Consider the following 24,388-nt stretch of genomic DNA (forward strand, 5'->3'; position numbering starts at 1 on the left):
TATCTGAAAAAAAGCTTAACTTGCTAATATTATTTCTGAGCTTTCCGGGACAAAGGAAGCTTCTCCATAATCAACATATTTTCGTAGTTGTATAACTCAGCTTTAATTAAAATTCAGCTTTATTTTAAGCTTACTAACATTTTACTGAAACGCAATTCATTCTGTTAAAAATAGAACTTTTTAAGTATTACTTAAATTTTCGAAAAGATAACTTGCTAATATTATTACTGTGCTTTCCGGTACAAAGGAAGCTATTCCCTAATCATAATATATTGATACTTGTATAACTCAGCTTCAATGGAAATTAAGCTTTCACAAATATAATGCTAAATGAAACTAGATTTTAAGTTTACTGACCTAGAGAATTTTAACCTTTCACAAACATAAGCTTAATAAAATTTATTTTGAGCTTTTACATCTACATTCCATCTTTTTGTGAAATTTGCTTTTACAAATATAATGCTTTATAAAAGCTCACCAAGTTATTGATTGAATAGTCATAAACGTTTTACTTTTGGGCTTCCATTAGTTGTGTGAAAATAAGCTTTCCCGGATATAAAGCTAAATAAAAGCTCTACATGTATTTGTATTCAAAAATCATGAATTTTAGTTTGAGCTTTTATTTATTTATTTATTTATTTATTTAATTTTATGTCTGGTTTATTGCCCCGAAGCTTTCATAAGTAATATATTTAATGAAAGTTAAGCTTTTTATCTAAGCTTTCAATTTTGATATTTGATTAGTTTAACTCATCTTTAAGCTTTCACAAATATAATGCATTTTTAAATACAATTATTACAATTATTTATAAATCATGACTTTAGTTTGAGCTTTTACTAAATTAACTACAATTTCTTTTGAAATAAAGTATTTAACAGAAGCTCGACTTTTATTTATTAAAAAAATCCTGAAATTCTGACATAATTGTTTTATAGTTTACTCAGATTTTAGTGAATCTAAGCTTTCCGAAATATAAATATTAATAAAAGCTCTTGAATTTCGTTAAAACTTAGTTTAAAAAAGCAAAGCTTTAAATTTTTTGAAACTGTTTTCATACATTTTGAAGACTAGTTCAGAGCTTTCATTAACAGCACTAAACTTATAATGGAACTAAGCTTAAGTTAATTGTTTTCATACATTTTGAAGTCTCATTTAGAGCTTTCATTAATATCACTAAACTTGTAATGGAACTAACCTTTCAGAAACTTTTTTCATACATCGTTTAAGGCTTTCTTTAATATCACTAAACTTTCAGTTTAAGTTTTTAGTTTAATTAAGCTTTAGATTGTATTATTTTATATAAAGCTTTTACTGTATTCATTAAAAGTTTAGTGAAACTGAGCTTTCGCAAACTTAACTAAGTTTTAAGAGAAACTAAATTTGCACAAAAGCTTAGCATATACTTGCATGGTAAATAGTTAGTTTATAGGGTAACTAGCAATTCTGCAAGTGCTAACTAATAAATTGATTTATGCTTTTTTAAGTTAAAACCAAAATAATACTCGTACCTACAAATTTTACCACAGAATTTGTATTTATTAACATTCATAGGGGAATACGAAAAAATATGCACTCAATATATAAATTTACACTGGTATAAATGTGGTTACATGCAGAAAACTAAAAAAAAATATATAAATATTTTCATTAGAGCTTTAAAGATTAAGCCTTTAATAGGTGTATTGCAATACAATTTCTTTTAAAGAAATTACAGACATGATACAATGAATTTAATTCTATAACATTCTATTAAACTAAATTTAATTGAAATATGAAGTTATAAAATAATTTATTTTTATTTTTTTTTTCATTCTTCAATTTTAGATCACAATGAAATTTGTTATTTTACTGTGTGTACTTAGTGTACTATTACTGCAACAAGCTCAAGCTTCACCCGTAAAACTAGTCGAACGTCAGGAACGTGCTTTGGCGCGCCAACAGGCTACCGGTGTCAATGAAATTGCTCCTGCCGCACAGGCCGCCGACGAAGATGATGATGATGAGGATGATGATGACGATGAACCTGATCTAGGAGATCTAATTGACGATGATGATGGTGAGGTTTTCTTTTCAATTATAAGTTTCAAGTTCTTTTTTACTTCCTACCTTTAAATGTTTTCTTTAGACATTTGAACAAAAAAAATAAGGTTTCTGGTAACATGGAAAATGAAAAAAAAACAATGATAATAATCTATCTCATTACTTTTTTGTAGCATAGTTTCACATAATGTGTATTCTTTAATTCTGTGCCTTAATAGCAACACACACAAAAAAAAAACTATCTTTTCTTTAAAAGTAGATAAAAAGCAACAGATAATATAAGTATAAAATGGACAGAGAGAAAAGTTTTGTTGAGTCTAACGAATTTGTAAGCAATCAATGAATATTTTGAAGGTGGCTACAATATTTTTTTCATACCGACAAAATTTGGATAACCCACAACAAGTTTTAAGCCATTTTTAAATTATTCGTTTGTTTACAAATTTAATTGATATAATGAAATAATTTTCTCTGTGTAGAACTTTAAACACATGCACTAGTATTACCTTTTATTTAATTAACTGTTCACACACGCAATGAAAAACTAAATTTTCATTAACTCATTAGAAGTAACTAATTAAGAATAATACAATTTTATCATCTCAATACTAAGCAGATGAAAATAACATTAAAAATACACACGAGCGGCCCTATATTCCTCATAAGTAAAAGCAACAGAAACATCATCATTCGTTGTAATTTATACCCGTTACACAATTATTTATTGAAACCAAACCCTTATTAAACAAATCCTTATTCCCATATAAATATTAAATGGATTTTCATTTAAAAACTTCCTTAAGTATCAAACACACACTAATTTGAAATATTCTGTGTACTCGATCTTAATATAACTCCAATTTCATTGGTATTTGTAAGCACTCTCTAACGCAATTTTAAATATCCTTCTTACATTACTTGTATTATTTTTGTGTGTAGAAAGAGAGGTATGCTTAATACTTATATGTATGTTTATGTATAAGTGTAATAATCTAAGGATAATGACACCATATTTGCAACAAAAAAAATTCCTTTTTCCCTTTTGGTTATGTGTGTCTAGTATCAACCAAAATCCGTTATATACATTCATTTGTAATTTTCTCATACACTTTACTCTGTACACCATTTCCTACAGGAATTATTAATAGTCAATAACAATCGGGGTAGAAAATTCAATTGCCATCAATTTTGAATTTTTTTTTAAGCAAAAGAAAATAATAAATAAAGCTTTTGCATTCAGTTCTAAATTAATACGAGGGTTAATAGTTACTTATATCCGGAGAAAAAGAAATAACCCAAAATAAAAATCATAGAAGATGACTTTAGTGTGTTTCAAAATACTCTTCATTTTGAACAACAATTTTTTTCTTTTTCAAAAAATTTTTTTCCTACTCTAATAAAGAAGCTTAATAGACGATTGCTTTTCTTAAAAAATATACGTAGATTAAAATAACATATTTCTTTCTCTGTTTTAATCTCATCAGTTAATGATTGTGATTATTGCCTCTTATTTGACAATTTCTATGAATTTCATTGTTTTCAAGATATTATCCGATCTTGTTCATCCCCCGGTGGCTCTGAGTGTGGATCACTGATCTAAATGCTTCAAAGAGCCTAGTGCAGCAACATGTTTTGTCTGATTCAGCTCCTTTTCTCAATTTTATCGATATTTATGATTTAAGATTTATTAATAATTGACAAAAGTCAATTGCTCTTGTTAAAAATAAAATGATCATGCCATCACAATTTGACCATAAAGCTTATATCGATATTCCCTAAAATTTCGCGAATTGCTTTAAAATATGATCAATAATCTGTTTCGGACTCATGGTGGCTATGAGTGCCGATCATTGTTCTAAATGTTTTCAAGTGCTTGTGCGAGAACATGTTTTGATGGCACTACGATCTCCTTAGAACAAAATACACAAGCACTTTTTGAGCGATTCTCGATTGCAATTAATGCTGCAATATTTTGTATTACAAGAACAAGTTTTCGGCATTAAAATTTGTACGCAATATTTAATGTATAAAATCAATTAGCATCATTCGAAAATTCCTCAATAAATCATATAATGATCTCTCATTATAATTTTCCGAATATGATATACGTTTCCCTCTTAACGATTTATTTCGGTGCATCTGTTTCGTTGTTTCGCTCAGAAGATAACAGGTTTTGTTGGATTTTGCATATCCCATTTGTGGTGCATTATTATTGCAAAAAATTTTTGTCTGCATATACACCCATAGTCTGTGGCGGGAATCGAACCCACAACCCCCAGATTTATAGTCCAGCATAATGTCTAATCTATTGGGGCACTCAAATATTAACATTTTACCGATATCTTTTGATCACTGTGATTTTGGACCTTTTACACAATACTTTTTGAGCGACTGACGATTGTAACCCATAGCAATAGTTTTGACAACCAAAAGTGTATGCATTTGTTGATCAATTATAACTTTCCGAATATCAACAAGTTTTCTCTACTAACAATACAAATCGGATGACTTTTTACTGCGAAATACAAGAGAACATGTTCTGTTGGATTCGGCACGTTTCGTTTCGAGAGCATTATGTCATATAACTACCCTGCATTATAATTCTCCGAATATCAACAAGTTTTCTCTCATAAAAATATGCTTTGGAGGTTGTACAACTATTTCTGCTGGATTTGGATAGCAGTATTACAGGGATCCATAATTCTTCTCTCGTTATCGCTTTACCAATGTCTTTCGATAATGGCTTTTATTCTCTTGCTCTCACGCCTTCGTAGGATATCGTATTAAAGAAAACCATATGTTTTGACAATCAAAAGTCTTCTAAATATTTAATAGACTTTTTTTACAAAAGCCCAATAGCTTTTCATAGGCTGAAGTTCCGAACAGTTGGCCAAATCGGAAAAGAAATATGAAGGCACTCTGTTTTAAGAAAGGTAAAAGCCGTTTTTGTAGACACTCCATAATATATATTTCTGTGTTTATCGTCCCTGATGTCACAATTATTGGCTTTTTATGCCACAACTGCAAGGAGCTTGCCACACAAGCAACTTATTAAAGAATTTTGTTCGTTTTTCTGTCCACTGAACCTTACCTCGTCCATCGCCACATAAAAATCTTGACCCGGAAGTTGTGAAAATAAGTTCCATCACACAACAGCTATATTTTTTATATTTTTGGATTTTTCCTCTAGTTCTTTTGCTACTAAGTTCTTTACCGTATTGCGATCTGGAACTCTTTGAACTTTATACGATTTCAAACCAGCATTATCTTTGGCTTTGCACAAAAAGGGCATTTAACGTTTTAAGCTGTTTTCTGATAAAAATGTTTGGTGCTATATGTACTGGTCACTATACTAGTGATTAACTTTCCGACTGAATTTTATATTGGAAAAATCAGAATAATCATTCCCAGATAAATGACAATTTGAAATGGTGTTTCTGATAAAAATGTTCGGTGCTTTATGTACTGGTTACTATACTAGTGATTAACTTTCCGACTGAATTTTATATTGGAAAAATCAGAATAATCATTCCCAGATAAATGACAATTTGAAATGGTGTAGAATAAGCAAAGTGTGTAACCGCAACCATAAAGTGGAAAACAAACAACGAGTACTTCAACAATGAGCTTGTATGCGTGTGTGAATATATATGAGTGCATTAGATCTGCCCTTAAAAAATGAATTTCGGCTTGGTCTTATTTTGTTCTTATTTGATTAACTAAAACTAGCTGACCGATTGAATATTGTAAAATTGCATTTTCTTAAATATTGTCCTTTTAAAACATTTTTTTTTAAACATTTGAAATACATCTTATCTCCCACAGGAATTTATTTTTCCAACAATGCATAAAACATTCAACTCAAAGCAAAAAAAAAATATCTAAATTATTAGCATTTTCCCGCGCATTTTTTGCATTGCATGCAAAAATTGTGTAAATATCAATTTCTTACACAGAAATGTGGGTAAAATTTAGCTTGAGTTAGTAGTTTTTGCATAACTTTGGTATTTTTCATTTGAAATTAATGTTTTATACCTTGTTAGAAAGACAAATTTCTCTAGAAAATAATATTTATTTGAGACTTTTAAAATCATATTATTTAAATAACAAAAAAAGACTATGGTTTACACAATTTCACAACTATCAAGCGATTGGTCGGCATGGGTTGTAGTTATTCAATCCTCCTCAAATTTTGCAGCAGTTAGTTTTAGATACTAAATAATAAAGATTGGCTAAACAAAGCAAATCATTTTTTTAAGGGCAGCTCTAGTGTACTTGGATTTGTAAGGAATCTTGGGTAGACCATTTACGCACTTCGTTCTTTTATGTATGTATATGTAATTTCTTTCTTTTTTCCACCTCTTTAGTAGTAGTATTGTATAACATAACTACGTAATGAAACGAGCGAAACCACAACTTTACAACGTAAAAAAAACTAGAAAAAAATCTGGCAGTAATATTCACTTATTGCCAACACAACCAGCACCTCTATAACGTATCTATGTATTCTACGCATCTCAGCATTTAAATCACAATTGATGTTAAGAGAGTTTTCTGCCAAATACACCATCTAACTAGATTTCTAAAACTATTTTTGTTGATTTGGTGTCTATACGTATGTATGTTTTGTATATCCGACTGACTGTCCCTCCATAAATACCTTCATATGTACATATGTATGTTTGTATTTCTGTTTTCGTCACACTTAGTCCTTCAGTCAGTTAGTTGGATAAACATAAATTGGTGTCTGTATAACTGAGAAAGTGTCTCTTGTCTGTGTGTTTTTTTCTGTGTGGCCCATAATATTTTTTTTTGCATTCTTTTTTCTTTTTCATGTGTTACTTCTATGCATGAATAACACAGTTCTCTTTATTTCGGGGCTTTCAGATGACGAGGATGACGATGATGATGAGGATGATGACGATGAGGAGGAAGAAGATAGACCACAAGGTCAAGCTGCCCCCAATTCGGGAGCCGATGATGATGATGAAGAAGATGATGATGATGATGATTACTTGGATAGATTATTCGATGATATCTTAGGTGGTAAGTTGTTGTATACATAAATATGTGAAATTGACAATTTTTATTTGGTATTGTTAGAATGAGAAAGAAACGTTTGTATGTAGACACAATTCCTGTTTAGATATTAGTTAGGCAACATTAATCGAAAATTGTAGGGGAATGTAGTGACGTTTTAATTGTTACTGGTCACTCAAATTTCAAGTTATAATTAAATACAATATTATATTAAGATAGTTGCAGCACTTGGCAATTTGTCTAGTAGTAATTAATTTAATTTCATGCCTAAGTAATTATATATATGTATATTTAATATCCCAGCAGTTTCAGAAGACTGTCCCCAACTATTGACTTTACCTATCATTTGGGGTGACAAATAGTTACATAACTAGCTATTCGACCAGTTAGTTTAAATCGTGCATGTCCTAAGAAGAGGGTCAATTGAACCTTTTCTATTACTATGAGAAGAGGGTCAATTGAACCTTTTGGATTACTATGAGAAGAGGGTCAATTGAACCTTTTGGATTACTATGAGACTGTCTGTTAGCTGCTCCAAAGTAGTCAACGCATTGAATTCACATACTGGTTAGATAGCGTCAGTTTCCTTACTAGCTACTTACTTGATTAGCTACATTACTAGTTATTTTAACATGTTTGGGTGCTAAATTACCTCAAACAGACAGTTAAAAAGACATCTCATAGGCAGTCCAATAACCGATTGTTTTTATTCAAACCTTCCTCCGACAACTCTCCAGTAGATTACTACTGATTAGTAAAATAACTACTTTCTAAATTGCAGCACAAAACTAATTTGACTAACAAAAGTGACTACACTCTAGATTACAATGAGACATTCAGATAGCTGGTCCGAAGTAGTCAACGCATTGTATTCACATACCGGTTTCATAGAGTCAGTTAAATTACCAGCTACTAAACTAGTTACTTAACCAGCTCCATAACTAGTTATTATAACATGTTTGGATGCTAAATGACCTCAAACAGACAGTAGAAAGACATCTCATGGACAGTCCAATAACCGATTGTTTTTAGAAAAACATTCCTCCGACAACTCTCCAATAGATTACTACTGATTGGTAAAATAACTACTTCCTAAAGTGCAGCACAAAACAAATGTTTAAAGTGACTACACTCTAGATTACTTAGAGACACTTAAGTGATAAACAACCTTCCTCTGACAACTCTCCAATAGATTAATACTGGTTGGTAAAATAACGACTTTTTAAAGTGCAGTACAAAATAAACGTTTAAAGTGACTACACTCTAGATTACTTAGATACACTTTAGTGACAATTGACTTCACGCTAGGTAACATGGGATGTCAGTATACTTGCTAAAAGAAAATGAACTGTATGAGAATTATATCAACACAAATTGTATAAAACCAATGTGTACAAATTAGAACCAAAAAATTGCAGCACAAATAGTGACAATTAACTTCACGCTAGACTGCCTGGGATGTATTAAGTAACCGATTGACTTCTCTCTGTACTACAAAAAGAACATAAGTGTCAAATGACCCGAATTTGGGTCAGCCAAGTGACCAGATATTAGTGACAATTTCTCTCTATAAGGGATACATTAACTACTTGCTTAACAGATTATCCAAAATATACACCCAGCAGTTAAACAAGTCAATTTATCCCTTATAGACAGTAATTGACACTAATGTCTTATCACTTGGCTGACTACAATATATATTTTGGGTCATTTGACACGTATGTGATCTTTGTAGTGCAGAGAGAAGACAATTGGTTACTTTATACATCCCAGGTAATCTAGCGTGAAAACAATTGTCACTCAAGTGTCTCTAAGTAATCTAGAGTGTAGTCACTTTAAACGCTTTTGAGTAATTCGTACAAACTGGTTTTATACAACATGTGTTGATCTAATTCTATTGCTACAGCACAATTAGATCCCTACTCAGATAGTCTAGATAATACCGTATCAGTATGAGGGTTGTGGGTTAGATTCCCGCCAAAGACTTTGGTTATTTCAGCAGACAAACCAAATATCTTCGCAGTTTCTGTTAGGTTTTTTAAACAAAGAAATATATAAAACAACATTCTTTTAACCCCAATAACTTCTAAAATTGTAATAAAAACATTTCTTTTTTCCCCTTGCAGATGAAGATGATGATGAAGACGATGATGACGAAGAACCCGCTGCCAGTGTACAAAATACTGTAGCCGCTGCTCCCGCCGCACCAATTGAAGAGCTTGCTCCAGCTGGTCAAGCCGCTTCCGCCGGTATTTCCGATGGTGTCGATTTACCCGCCGAAAGTGGCAATGCCAATGAACCCTTAGCCCAGGGTAATACAGCCGACAATGAAGTGGCACCCTCTAGCAGCAGCAACAACAACGAAGGTGAACAAAATGTTTTTTATGATGAAGATGCTAGCAATAGCATTGTAGATGGTATCAGTGGTAGTAGTAGTAGTATAATTAGTAGTGGTAGCGATATTATTAATGATAATAATGATAACAGTCACATCAGTGGTAGTAGTAGTAGTTCAGATGGTAGCATTATTAGTACAGATCAAACTCATACACAACAACAAAAAAAACATGAACAACAACAAAATGTACAACAACAGATCATAACAAACAATCAACCAGACACTGTGAAACTTACACCAAATGTCATTCAAACATCCAGTAGTAATACTAATAAAAACAATAATTTAAATCAGACTCCCAGTTTAACTCAAAGTCCAGCAACAGTATTAGCGACTGCTACAGCTGCGGTAACAGATACCAAGAAGGCAGCAGCTGTTGCTAATAAGGTGAAGGATAATGAGGAGGACGAGGATGATGATGATGATGAAGAAGATGATGATGATATTGATGATGGAGTCGATGATATTACAGGTGCCCTAACAGGCGAAGATGACGATGATGCTGACGACGATGAAGATGACGACGATGATGATATTATTGGTGACGATGTGATTGAAGCTAGACGTGAAGCACGTGAGTCTAAAACATCTAAGAAACATACAACTGCTTTAAAAACCAGCAGCAAAAAATCAACAAGTGCTTTGAAGAGTAAAAAATCGTTGAAACATTAAAGCCCCTCTACAGCAAATTCCGAAACACAAACGACCTCAAAAGGACTTTTCAAAACTCAAACTCTTTCGCTCTCTCTCTGTTACAAATTCTTACCCATTTAAAGTTAACTTAGATAATTAATAATATTTATTTGAATTCACAAGGACCTAATGATGCTTCCTGTTAAACTTTTAACGTAAAGGACTAAAAAAAGACTTTTGATTTTTTGACAAGTTTGACTTTGTTTTTTGTGATCTTTTTTTTATTTTTTGGTTTTAAATGTATAAAGAAAAGAAAGTTTATTGTAATAGTTTTTCGGGTTAAACTGAAAATAAACAAAAACTATTGTTTTCCTTTTAAAGTAGTTAACTGATTATGATAACGAGTTTGGTGCTAGTCAAACTATAAAAGAAAACTAACTTCAAACAAAAATCTGCACATTAGCAAACAAAAAAAAAAATAAAAACAAAAAATATTACTTTTTCCACCTTTTTTTTGTTTTTGTATGTAAAACACACGGACGACTATTGTCATTTGCACAAACTTGTTGAAAATTTGCAACAATACAAATTGTTGGAAAATTGTAAAAAAAAAGAAAAAATACTTGTTGTATTCGTATTTGTAAAAAGAAAGTCACGGTTAAAACAAACCAACAAACTATTCATTCACTAGTTTTTTTACTTTTAAAAGCACAAATTGTTGAAAGTATGTAACTAAATTTATATATACTATATATTTATGACTTTATTTATATATGTATTTAATTATCTATCTATCATAAAATGCCTTTATTATTACAACGGTCTTAGAACTTTGCTTAACTGTAAATTTATCTTACGGTTCAGCAATGTTAGTTGGTATCGTTAGTAAAGGCCTATTTATTGTAAAGATTTTGTAAAAAGATCTAAACAAGAAAAATCTTAAGAAAACAAAAACACATTTTTGAAAATTTCAAACAAACAATGGCTTAATTTATAGTTTAATTTATTTGTATTTATTTAATTTATTTATTTATTGATATTTATAATTTATTTATTTTTTATTTTATTTTTCACCAAAAAAAGAAAACAACATACACTTTATTCCACCTACAAAATTTTACACTCACATTTAACTATAACACTCATATACATTTATAAATTTATTGTTTTGTAAAATGTAGTTCGATTTTAAAATACAGCTAAAAACTTTGAAAAAAACATCTGTCTGTCTATCTATGTATTTCTCAATATCTATCTCTATCTGTCTTTCCAACTATCTGTCTAAATATCTATCTAACTGTCTGTCTATCAGTTAACTATTAAAAGAAAAAAAATACGAAAATAAATTTAACATGTCTATAATTCTGTTGGGTGCAAGGGATGCCATGATAAACGCTTGAAAAATTCGTGTGTAATAGCTACAGAAATGGTATCCTTATAATCTGCCCTATTCCAAAAAAGTGTACTTTTTTAATAAAAATTTAGGTATTTGTTTTTGGTCGTTTTAACTGAGAAACAGGAGTGGCATTATGCAAATGAATCCGAAAATTCAGACTGTTTTTCAATCATTAAATCCAAAGCTTAATCACAGTAGTAATTTTAGCTTGATCCTCTAATCATTTAAAATAATTAAATTTATTTTTTGCAACTTTATCTGGGACAGGGCTGTTCCATATGTTGTTGTTCTGCCCTATTCCAAACAAAGTTTACTTTTGTATTCAAAATTTTAGATTTAAATTTAAATATTTAATTAAGATCCTAATAACTAACGATTAGTAGCGGAATTTTGCAAATGAGTCCAATATAAGACCCTTTTAAAATCATTAAATTAAAATCTTAATCACAGTGACGATTTTTATTTGAACCTCTAATAGTGTTTGTATAAATATTTTAATGTCTTTACTCATTTAAATGAATAAAATTTCTTTATAAAGCTTTTGCTGGAATAGGGCTGATTATATGATGTTCAGCCTTATTCCAAACAAAGTATATTTTCATAATTTACTTTTTAGTTAAATATTTGTCTAAGATCTTTATAATGCTCGAAAAGACTCATTTCAAATAATAAAATCAAAACCTTATTCAAAGTAAAAATTTTTCCTTGATCCTTTAATAGTGTTTGTACATTTGTCTCTATTCATTTGAAATAATCAAGTTTTTCTTTCAAAAAAATAAAACGCTTTTGCTGGAATAGGCCTGATTATATATGATGTTTATGAATTTTTCTTTTGTAAACACTTTTACAAATACCCGCCGGAATTTGTTTGTTATTTTTGCATTCAAAAACAAAATTTTACACATATATCTGCACCATCCCTTCGCCATTTAAAATCAAACACAACAAAAACAACAACCACACAAACTACAACAACAAAAACAACAAAACATTTTTCAGACATTGTTTTTTTTTCACTGTATTTCCTGTAAAGCACCTTAAAACAAAACACACACAAAAAAACAAACAAACAAATAAAAGAAAAATTGTAATTGTCCTTATAAGTTTATTTTGTTGTAAATTTAAAAATGGAAAAAATCCGTTGAATATTATTCTATATATTTTTTTTTTTTTGGAAAAAATACAAAACAAACATTTGAAGAATTAAAAAAGAAAATGAAATGAATATTATAAAATGATGTGTTTTATTTATATTAATTTAAATGGAATAACAAACAAAAAAAAGTAAAGAACTGAACTGAAAAAGAAGGCGTGGTTTAGTAAAGAAACAAAGGAAGAAAATCCTTAATTGGCTGCGTGTATTTTTCAAGCGTTTGTTTGTAAAAAAAAAATTAAAACCTCATTTATTTTCCATTTTCCGTCTTTACATCTATCATCTATCATTTGTAGCTAATTCTTGTAGTTTTCATTTGTTGTTTATTTTTAAATCACTTTGTAATTGTCACTTTTACGCCTCTTTCTTTATTTTCATTTCTAAACTACGCCTATTTTCTTTCTCAAATCTTTTCCCTAAAAGTAAGTATTTATTTGGTTTATGGTAAATGGTTAAATGTTTGCTATTTGTTACAGCTTTAATTGTTTAAGTTATTTTTCTTGGGAGTCTTTTTATTTATGCTAGACTATTATTCAATTAGTTTTTTAGAAAATATTTAATTATTTTTTAAAAGCAAAAATAAATAGAAACATATTAACTAGGAATTTTTATACCCTCCACCACCATAAGTGGTGAATGAGGGTATATATAAGTTTGTCATTCCGTGTGTAACATTGAGAAATATTCATCTGAGACCCAACAAAGTATATATAATATTGATCCTTATGAAATTCTAGTCAGAGTTATGAACCAAAATGTGAGACAACCTAAAAAAAACATTATAATTTTAAAATTGTTTTTGTTATATGTGCAAATATATAGCATATAATACCATCAAATATTACACACGTTATTTTTATATTAAAAGACTAACTCTGGTAAAAGTTATAGGAATCGGTCAATGATTTCTCCTATATTTAGAAATCATACTACGGGATTTTGTGAATATCGGTCCATATTTGACCATCGGTCAAGCCCGACCATATAATACCCTACACTAAGTAAAAGAGCAAAAACATTTTTCTTTTAAAATTTCAATAATTTATATTTTTGAGTGCTTTTCGGAAGTGGGCCTTATATGGGGGCTATGACCAATTATGGACCAATCACCATGAAATTAGGTCATGTGATTTATGTCTATATTAAAGTTAAGTATGTTGAATTTTGTGTGTATACCAACATTTTTAAGCGATTTATGCACGTTAAAGTGATTTTCGGAAGCGGGTCTATATGGGAGCTATCACTAATTATGGACCGATCGTAACAAAATTTGGTGACATGAATTTTGTGTATATAAAACTTATTTGGAGCGGAATTTGTGGAGATACATATATAAATTAAACATTTATGACCGATAAAGTCCAATTTCGGGAGGACATTTGTATGGGGGCTAGGTGAAATAGTGGACCGATTTCAGGCAGTTTCAATAGGCTTGATCCTATTGAACCGAAAAAATAATATGTACCAAATTTCATCGAAATATCTTCAAAATTGCGACCTGTACTCTGCGCACAAGGTTTACATGAACAGCCAGCCAGCCAGCCGACCAGACGGACGGACGGGCGGACATCGTTTAATCGACTCAGAAAGTGATTCTAAGTCGATCGGTATACTTTAAGGTGGGTGTTAGACTAATATTTTTGGGCGTTACAAACATCTGCACAAACGCATTATACCCTCCCCACTATGGTGGTGTAGGGTATAATGAAATTACGCACAGATCAGTAATTTGTATCCAGCAATCATACTACTGTGAATATCGGTCCATATTTAACCATAGCTCCCATATAAGGTCCACTACCGAAAATCACTAAACTCCTCATAAATTTCTTACAAATATATTTATCAATTTGAAATTCGAAACAAATTTGTTTAATATATACAAAAATCGATGTACCAAATGTTACGATGATAGCCCCATAATTGGTCATAGCCTCCATATAAGAACCACTTCCGGAAAACACATTAACCTTCACAAATATCCAAAATAATCTGTACTGAACCAAAATTTTACACCGATCAGTAATTTGTATCCAAGAATCGTACTACACGATTTTTTAAATATTGGTCCATAATTCGGCATAGCTCCCATATAAGGTCCACTCTTGTTAATGGCGTTGTTTATATTAAATTGTACTTAAATAGCACTCAAATACTTAGGCCCATAATAGGTCATAGGTTCCATATATTGAACCAAAATAGTACACAGATCAGTAATTTTTAAAATCATACTACTGAATTTTGTGAATATCGGTCCATATTTGGCAACAGCTCCCATATAAATAGATTAAAAATAACTTTAAAATATTTTATGACAATCGACTCATAATAGGTCATATCTCCCATATAAGTCCCACAATTCAATATCTTGAAATTTGTCTAAATATATTTGTATACCCTTTTTTATAATCTCTTTCTTCAGTAAATAATCTTCGCTTGAGGTTAAAAAGGAAAAATGTTAATCCAAACGTATTAACTTATTATTAAGTATATAAATTGTTAAATTTCATACGTTCTAATAGGAATTTCAATTATAAATTGCTGAATTATTTCTGCGTAAACTAGTCTTACTAACAATTGTTATATTATTTCAGTTGTTATACCGTCATATTTAGGTGGAGAGTATTTAAGATTCGGCACGGCCGGATATAGTACTCTTACTTGTTTGTAATAGTTTGTGTGCATCATTATTAAGGAGTTCACTCAAAGGCTTTTAGGGCCATTGTGATAACCCTAAATTCCTTTGTAAAAAACTCAAGCTTTTTTTTCATATTTGCTGAAATTTGCATAAGTATGCATATTTCCCACTTCGTCTATAATTTCTTTAAAGACAATCTTAGTTTTGAGTTTTGTATCAAACACGATACATCGAATGTTGGTTGCAGATCCCATAACTTATATATATGTATGTATGTATATTTTGATTCCTTATGAAACTCAAAAACGATCGCCGTCGGTTTGTCTATCTTTTGAAGGCAAAAATACTTTTCGCCATGACACTAAATATTTGTATGAAATTCTTTTAATTTTCTCAAAACAAAATATTGTTCTTTTAAATTTTAAGTAACAAATAAAGATAATTTAATTTTGAAATCTGGAAACCCAAACGGAAGGAGAGAGAAATGTCAATGAAAGTCATAAAAAAATGCCTTTTTTCACAATAACAAAATGCATTGCAATAAATTCTCATGAATTAAGTTTTTGACAACAGCCTTAGGTTTATGCTCTCAGTTACCTATCTAGTTGTCATCTGTGATTGTAATCATGGTACAATGATGCTACAGAATAGCAGCACTAGGGAGATTTGTCAATTGTATGTCAAACAGAAATATCAAAACCAAAAATTGAATAATACGTATAAAAACCGTGAAGAAAAAATATGATTTTATCTCGTTTACAACCGACCACGTTTTGATTTTTAATGCGTAAAATGTAGCATGTTAAATCAAGAAATGTTTTTTGAGTTGGACACAACAATTAGCACTTCATTCGTTTATTCTTTAAATATTTTAAACAATTAATTATTTCAGTATCGAATTTTATCTCTTTCATTAAAAAAATATTTCATGTTTCTAAATTCAAAATTCATGTTTTGCTTTATTTTTTAAACATCTGATTTTCTGAACATCTTCTAGAACATTGATTAGTTCATGGTCTGTTTCTATGTTAATAGATAACTCCCATGATACAAAATCCTTTGCACTACGTGCCCAGGTACCATCAGGTTATCTTATCGGACTTTGACCCTCTTTCGGTTGCTTAATGTTATTAGTTGCTTTCCAAAGGTAGAAGTTTTTGTGCTTGGTACTGGTTAAACTTTCAATATAGTTTAGATTTCTACGATCCTCTTCCGAATGAAGGGCTCCTTTTAGTATCTTACTTGCAGATCTCTTCTACATCTCCTCTTTTCGGGGAGGAGTCTATAGAATGTTGATATCAACAATTGTATTAGAGACTTCAAGTCTCTAATCTTTTGGACCTTGGACCACTCTAAGTGTCAAACGCCTCCTAAACATAAAATGTACTATAGTTTTAATACAGAAATTAATAGGCGCCTCACACTCTATATTAAAGTTAGTGTGGATATGGCTGCTTATGTATTTTTTATATTTCAACCAATCAGTCTTAAACAGTGAAACTTTTATATGAGACGATGGATATTGACCGTAATAGTTTAGTATAACGGAAGAATGATCAGAAGATAGTACGTATGATATGTCTGCAGCAATAGAATTTCAATTTAAATTCCTTGATATGGGAAAATCTATTAGATCAGAATTTATTCTTGGATCAGAAGGCCAATAAGTAGGTTGACCAGGTGATATAAAATCTAAGACATTTTTCGATCAACTAGAGTCCTGTACAATTGTCTGCCTTTGGAATTGGACCCCTAATACTTAGCCAGAAAACGATGCCGTAGTGTGTTAAAAAATTCTTCAAAATGTTCCTGATTCTCAGAAAATCTTTGGGGCAATATATTGACCTTGGAGTCAAATCTCCAACTCCGAATTCAAAGCGAATGGATGTTGCTTGCAAATAGTCTTTGGATAATTCTTCTAGGGTATAATGTTTAATCCTATTCCTAATTAAAATGCCAGTACCACCATGTGCCCTATCAGCAGGATGATTCCTGAGATGAAATATGAAACCTGGAATATGAAAATTATGTCTATTTGTTTTCATTGATAAAATATGACAACTCTTTGTGCTGGTTCAAGCCATTTGCATTCCAGAAATAAATTTTCAAAAGACTCATTTTCTTGTTAAGAGTTGACGAACCTATTACACGTAATAAGTTTGTGCAATGCGGAAATGGTCAGGAATTTGGGTACACGAAGAACTATTGCACTTTACATTCTTCAACTGAATGTGATATTATAAACCGTTGAAGCGATCATTCTGATAATTTTCGCGGTTGCCCAGGTTATGCATTGCTGAAAAGATTAATAGAAAGAAAAAAGAGGCTAAGAGGCGAAATAGTTGAACCAATAAATCTGAACTGTAGTCCCTATCCGCTAATTTCTGGAGCTACCACTCCAAATAAAAATAATAAAGAGGTTTGAGCTCAGTCCTATGCTAGTATTTTGAAGTTTGATTATAAACAACCTAGTTTCCCCCAATTATTCGGGAGGGTTAGACAATTTATTAAATACTCTTAAGCTGCGATTCAACAAATACCGTATGGAGTATATTCGATGAATTTCATTCTCTTTTAGTTTTCTATTATCAGGCTCCAACTCAACTCTAAATAATGGTTGGGGAATTTTATCTCTCTTGAAGATATTGTCCACAATTGGTATACTATATTCTAAATCTTCAAAGGCCTCCTTGATTTTGTTAGGCTCTACACTGAACTCTATAGCCTTAATAACCACTATAAAGATTTACCTGGTTCATCGACACTTACAAGTTATGCGTTCTGCTTAAATTAGGCAACATGTTCCCAAAAACGTTCTTCAGCAAGAGCTCGGCCATAAATTGTCTGCAAAATTCTGTTCTGTCACTTTCATTGTAGGAAAATTCAAATCAAATGCCTTCAAATACTGCTCCCTTTTTTACACAAAAATTATATTTTGGAAGTTCAGAACTAAAAAAACGCAAAAAATAAGATTAGAATTTGACTTATTCATATTGAAATTGAGATACAGTAACAAGAGTACAGTTTATCGAAATCTGCAAAATTCAAATAAGAGATAGCCTTAAAAGGATCCCAAAGGGAAATTCTTAAATTTTTAGAACTTCGAATAGCTGATTTATTATATCTTATAGATATTTCAGTATAAATTACGTTTTCTTTATAATTAAATGGGAAATATAAGAATATTATTCTTTCTCTTATAAACGCATGATCAAACTTTATAGCCGAATCGGAACAGGTTAATCGATTTGGCTCTATTTTCTATATTTATAGTACTATATCACATGTTACATTATTTCGTCTCCTCAATAAAATAATAGTGTATAAGCATGTACACCATTATTGAATCAATTGAAATATTACTTTATTTCTAGATGTCTACTAACACAAAAATTTTAAACTCAATTATTTCGCCTTTTATGTTCATATTATCTGCATGGAAATTAAAACAAAAATGAACAACAAATTATACTGACCTTTATAAGAAGCTTAAGGACTCATTAAACTAATTAAATCAGTTTTCTGTGTAAAAATAAAAAGGGTTACAATTCTATTCATAGAATAGAAATGTTAAAATTAAATGTTCATACATAAAAATATATATGACATATATAGATAACAGTTACACCGAACAAGTAATATATTGATTACAAGAAATATTTATTATTATTTATTTATAGAAAGCATGAAACCAACAAAGATAGCCTTTACCAATGTTTATGTGACATTTTGTCAAATGTAAATTACAAATAACTAAAAATAGAACTTTTGTATTATTTTTGTATATTGCTGTAATCCAGAAAGTCCTTCATAAAAGTCATATATCAATGGTTCATATCTTAAACAGATTTAATACTTTTGGGTTTCAAAGTGATTTAACATTCTAATGATAATGGCAATAATTAGACTTACGAATTGGTATTCTCTTTAAATCTAAATATAATTACATAAATTATTTATACTTGTATCAAATTATTTATACTTGTTTCGCTCTTTGTTTTTATTTTAATAACATTGTCATTTATGTATAAAGATATTAACTTTTATTTTCTATAAATAGGAGTATATGAGCATTTCCCAAGTTTTTATAACTAGCATAAAAAATATGTCATTCCGATATATTCATCTGGGTACTCCAACAATTCTAAGACGATCTAGCTAAGTCAGCCCGTATGTATATCTATTGATAACACGATCGGACCCAAACGAAAGTAGCTGGCTGACATTTCCACAAACACTCTCTGGCCAATATCGTTTAATGATTTCACCTAGTCCCCATACAAATTTCCCCCGGAATACTATTTGAGCAGTCACAAATATGTTGATGCGACAGTCCTGTTAAAATGTTGCACAAATTAGTTCCAAGTACTCCCAGATTATACTGTAAAGAATGGCGAAAATGGGGCTATATTTGTGCATAGTCCTCAGAAAAAGATATTTTAATAAGATTTGAGAGATTGGCTGTAACTTGAGAAACAACTTAATTGGAACAATTTTCAGAGACTTGGTAAAGTTTTAGCCAAAACGAAGTCAATTGTTGTGGTTATATAAAATTTAGCAATTGCAAAACACAATATTCCACTATATCATTTAATAGGTGGCTCTGTCATGGTTTTATCTTTATATCCTGCTTTCTAAAATTAACTCGTCCATTTACGCCGCGAAATATCTCGAACAATAAACACAAACAACCCTTCCCATAAATTGTCCAACTTGCTTACGCTCTATAATATCCAATATAAACTCCAGGAATTTGAAATAATTTCGCACATTTCGATAAATAAATGAAAAACATTGAACGGAAAAATTAGTAACATGTTCTTCATGAAGTCTCACATCCAGCAATGGCATTCAATTCTTAAGAAAATAAGGCTTAAGAGCCTTAAATAGATAAGCCATACTAAAGTCCACTCCAAACATATTAATCCATCCAGGACAAAAACTAACAACGCTTCTCTGATTATTTATAAATCAAAAATAAACTTCAAAAGTCTCCTATATTTTGAAATGATAATTTTTAAAAACTGCTGAACCATGTTATATTTTAAAATTAAATTAATTATAATTATTATAATATATTATAATTATTATTATAAATTGATAGAGTAAATATTCATACCAAATTTTGTTAACCAAAAAACACAGAAGTTTTGAAGAAAATTAGTTTTCTCTTTAAGAGACATTTCTGGTACGTATTATTTCTGAGTATACTTGGTTCAATTGATGGTGATTTCAATATCACTCATACGTCAATACGGTTCATGCGAAAAATTAAACTGTAACTAAAGGTACAGTCAAATATGGCAACCAGTGTTGCCAGGAGCTGGCAAAAAAAGAAGCTATATTGACCTCAAAAAAAGGCCAGAAAAAGCTAAACCGCTTTTAAAAAAAGCCAAAAAAAAGCTAAATTATTATAAATTAAAAATTTAGATTTACATTTATTTTTAAATAAAAAATTATAAAATATGTTAAAAAAATTCATCGGCATTACTTACAGGAAGTACTAAAAAGTTAAATACTGATTAACCATATCAGAAAATGGACATTGTTAGTTCTATATTTGTCCCTTTATATTTTAAAATATTCTGCCTTAATCTTCGTAATTTCATTAGCAGTTTAATTTTTCACTATCAATATGACATAATATATTTTTTTGGTTTTACTATTTCAAGTGTATTATCAACGTATAAAAAATCGATTTTGAGAAGAGTTTTGATATGGTAATCTTTGTTGCAATTAATTGAAATTAATTTAATTTGCAGTATTATTTTCAATTGGATACGATAATGAATCAAATACCTTGAAAGAGAATTTGCTAGATATTTTAGCTTTCAGATATAATATACTCTATTTCATTTTGAAGCACTTGATATTGGTAATTGTTATTTGTTCTTTTAATACTGCACAATTCTTGAGTAAGTTGAAAAGATAAATGGAAAACAGTAATAAATTAAAATGAAAATGGCTTACAAATATAAATTCAGCCTTTTTATTTACTCTTTAGTCTCGAAATTTTTCCGCCTTTTTTAATTTCAAAAAGGCTATTTTGAAATTAAAAAAAGGCTAGAAAAAAGCCACGAAGCTAAAACCAAAATTTCGAGGCTAAAGTGTAAATAAAAAGGCTAAATCTAGCCTCAAAAAGGCTAAACTGGCAACACTAATGGCAACTATTGGATGAAAAACATAATGTATTTTTGAAAAATCTCACAAAACCCTGATACGAACAAACAACTCCAAATTAATAGGGGTTTTTCGTATCTTTATAAATATTGACCATGTAGAGTTTTATGTGAAAAATGTGTCCTGTTTTTGGCAGAATAAATTATTTCATGGCAGAAGGATACATCTGAAAACGGGCATCAGTTGGATTTGACCACTGCACAATTTTTTAGAAACTTTTGAATATGGAAATAATTCGGTAGTTCATGAACGAGCTGAGGTATTTTTGAGTTGATTTGTATTTATGTCGTTGGAGTGTGGGTTAGTGGGCGATCTCAAAAAGCTGCTAAGCTCGGGCCTAATGTCAATAAATTATATGCTTTCATATGAGGGTTCCTCTATTAATTCAAGATATAAGAAAAAAATTACTGCGGTTTTGTATATGTTTCTGAAAGAGGACTTAATTCAAATACGTGTAAAGTAGAAACTAACTCATTTAAGATATCAAGGGCCCACACGGTCCTCCAAAAACTCCATTTCGATAAAAATTCCGATTTATCTAAAAATTTCTAAAAATGCAGAGCACTACTTATAAAAAAATATTATATTAGAAAGGCCCTGTATTTAGCTTAAATACGCAAAAAGTTAGTGAAATATCACAAGGTAAATAATGCCAGATTTTCATCTTTTATAAAAAAAAATATATTTTTGGACACATTTTCCCGGTTTTAGGTTTTTCGTTATTTAAGTGCAGACAAATGCAAAACTTATCAACCCATTGATTAAAAGACATTTCGACCTATATAAGATCCAAACCATTTCTAATTATTTATTTATTTTATTTCACAGTGTTATAAAGCATTTTTCAAAAACGCGAATTCTTGAATATTTAGTTTTTTATTGGGTGTATGACATAAAAACGCGGGTATTTTTCAAACTTTCAGCTTTTTTTAAAACATTTGTATAATATAAATCTACTGAAAGTATTGAGTTAGATATGACCTTTTCCCATGTTTTTGGCAACATATGGATTCCGATAAAAAAGAACAGCTCATAGTTTGAGGCCAAGAACGAATCCAATATAGGATACTCTGTTCCCAGATAAAGCGTTTACAAGATAGAGCGATGTGCTTCAATGTACACGGTCTGGACTGTAAAGCGTTGAGGCAAAACTTCCCAACCACTTCCCAACTACTTTCTAACAGGTATTGGAACATGTGACCAAGCGTTGTCATGATGGAATTTATGGCCGCATATTATGGGCGTTTTTCGGCCAGTGATTTCTTCAAACGTATCAGTTTCAGTCAGTACAGGTTTCTTGAGACGGTCTGGCCAGATTTCTGCAGCTCATTATAGATAGCACCCTTTTTCCCCCACCAAATACAGAGGATTTCTTTAGCGCCATAGATAATTGATAAAATACGTTCTCTTACGCTTCTGGTTATCATAATTTTCATCGCAAGTAATGATTTGGTGCAGCAATGATTTTCTTTTATAGCGTCCAAGCAACATTTTGGTCATTCAAAGCCGTCTTTCAAGATCTCTCGGCTTCAATTCATATGATACTCAATTTTCCTGCTTTTAGATGAATCCTGCTGCACGCAAACGTTTTAAAATTTGCAAGCTCTCGTTGAGTTTTACAAAAATCTTCATGGACTAATGTCTCCTATTCTTGGTATTCAAAGTTTTTTGCCTGGCCTGGGCGATCTTTTTTCTCCTTGTCAAAATCACCACTTCTGAACAGCACAAACCATCACACACATGTTAAAACCGATAAATCACATTCACCATAATCTTTGGTGAGCAATCGGTGTGCTTCAGCTTCACCTTTTTTTCCAAATTAAAGAATTAAAGTAAAACATCCCGCATATGACTCTTTGTTGATATAAAATTCGACTTTTTCAAAGACAAAAACAAATGTTGTTGTTTACACTATAATGTTTAAAAGCTAAATGAGAATAAATGACAGACTTGTAACTTTCAAAATGACATATAAGTTATTAAAAATAAAAACCTCGTTCAAAAGATCCCGTACTTTCAAGTACTTTTTAAGGAGCCAATAAAAAATTTAATATTGAATTTAATGTCATTAAGTCATATAGCCGTGATAATACCTTTTAAGAAACCCGTTTTTTTTTGTTATTAATAATAAACACTGATTAATTAGAAATTTCTTATTGTAGAAAACAGTCATCAGAATTAAAAATAAAATATCCGTAACATAAATTTAGAATTTTCCAACATTTGTAACAAAATATGTATCTAAATGTTTGAATTTGTAATTTTCATTGATGTAAAGAAAAAATTTTGGGAAATGCTCATATGTTTGTTGCAACGTATTGTAATATTTACAACCATGCGCACACATATCCCCATATTTATGCATGTGGTCATAAAAGTGTGTAAATAATAAAACCATGAAGTATCAAAAGGTAAATACGTAAATAAATATTGTACATACAGTTTTTTTAAATAAAAATATGCATGAATATAAAAAAACTTAATTCCTTTGTTTCTGTTCATAATAAAAATGTTCTGATTTGCCTCTATTTGATGCCCTTTTTATAACCACTATAATAAAAATGTTGGGTATATTGATAATGTTATTCCGTTTGTAAGACACCGAAATATTCATAGTAGGCGCAAATGTATAAATATTTTAGGACCTTATGATCTTTCAAGACGATCTAGCTATATCCGTCCGTCTGTCTGTCTGTCCTTGGAAAACATAGGGCCCTACCGAAATACTCTCTGCTCATAAGGTTTGTTTGATATTGAAAATAGGGAATATCGTTCTATGATGTCCCATCCAAAGTTCCTTTCGGAACACTGCATTGAGTATGGAGAAATCCTGGTAAAATTTTGCTCAAATTAGTTCTAAGTTCTCTGAATTTGTACTGTAAAATATGGCAAAAATCGGGCAACAGTTG

At 30.4% G+C, this 24,388-nt stretch overlaps 1 protein-coding gene across 1 annotated transcript in view; it reads left to right on the top strand.

The window, feature by feature from the left end:
* Positions 1 to 1,829: 1,829 nt before the first annotated feature.
* ect (ectodermal) overlaps positions 1,830 to 24,388 on the top strand; it is a 34,456-nt gene continuing 11,897 nt past the window's right edge. The window contains exons 1-4 of the mRNA XM_065505198.1: positions 1,830 to 2,057; positions 6,929 to 7,087; positions 9,208 to 9,447; positions 9,952 to 10,053. Coding sequence (XP_065361270.1) covers positions 1,832 to 2,057; positions 6,929 to 7,087; positions 9,208 to 9,447; positions 9,952 to 10,053 — 727 coding nt within the window. The 5' untranslated portion in view covers positions 1,830 to 1,831. The remainder of the gene's footprint in view (positions 2,058 to 6,928; positions 7,088 to 9,207; positions 9,448 to 9,951; positions 10,054 to 24,388) is intronic.

This window comes from Calliphora vicina, chromosome 3, assembly GCF_958450345.1.
Source record: "Calliphora vicina chromosome 3, idCalVici1.1, whole genome shotgun sequence".
Lineage (NCBI taxonomy): Eukaryota > Metazoa > Arthropoda > Insecta > Diptera > Calliphoridae > Calliphora > Calliphora vicina.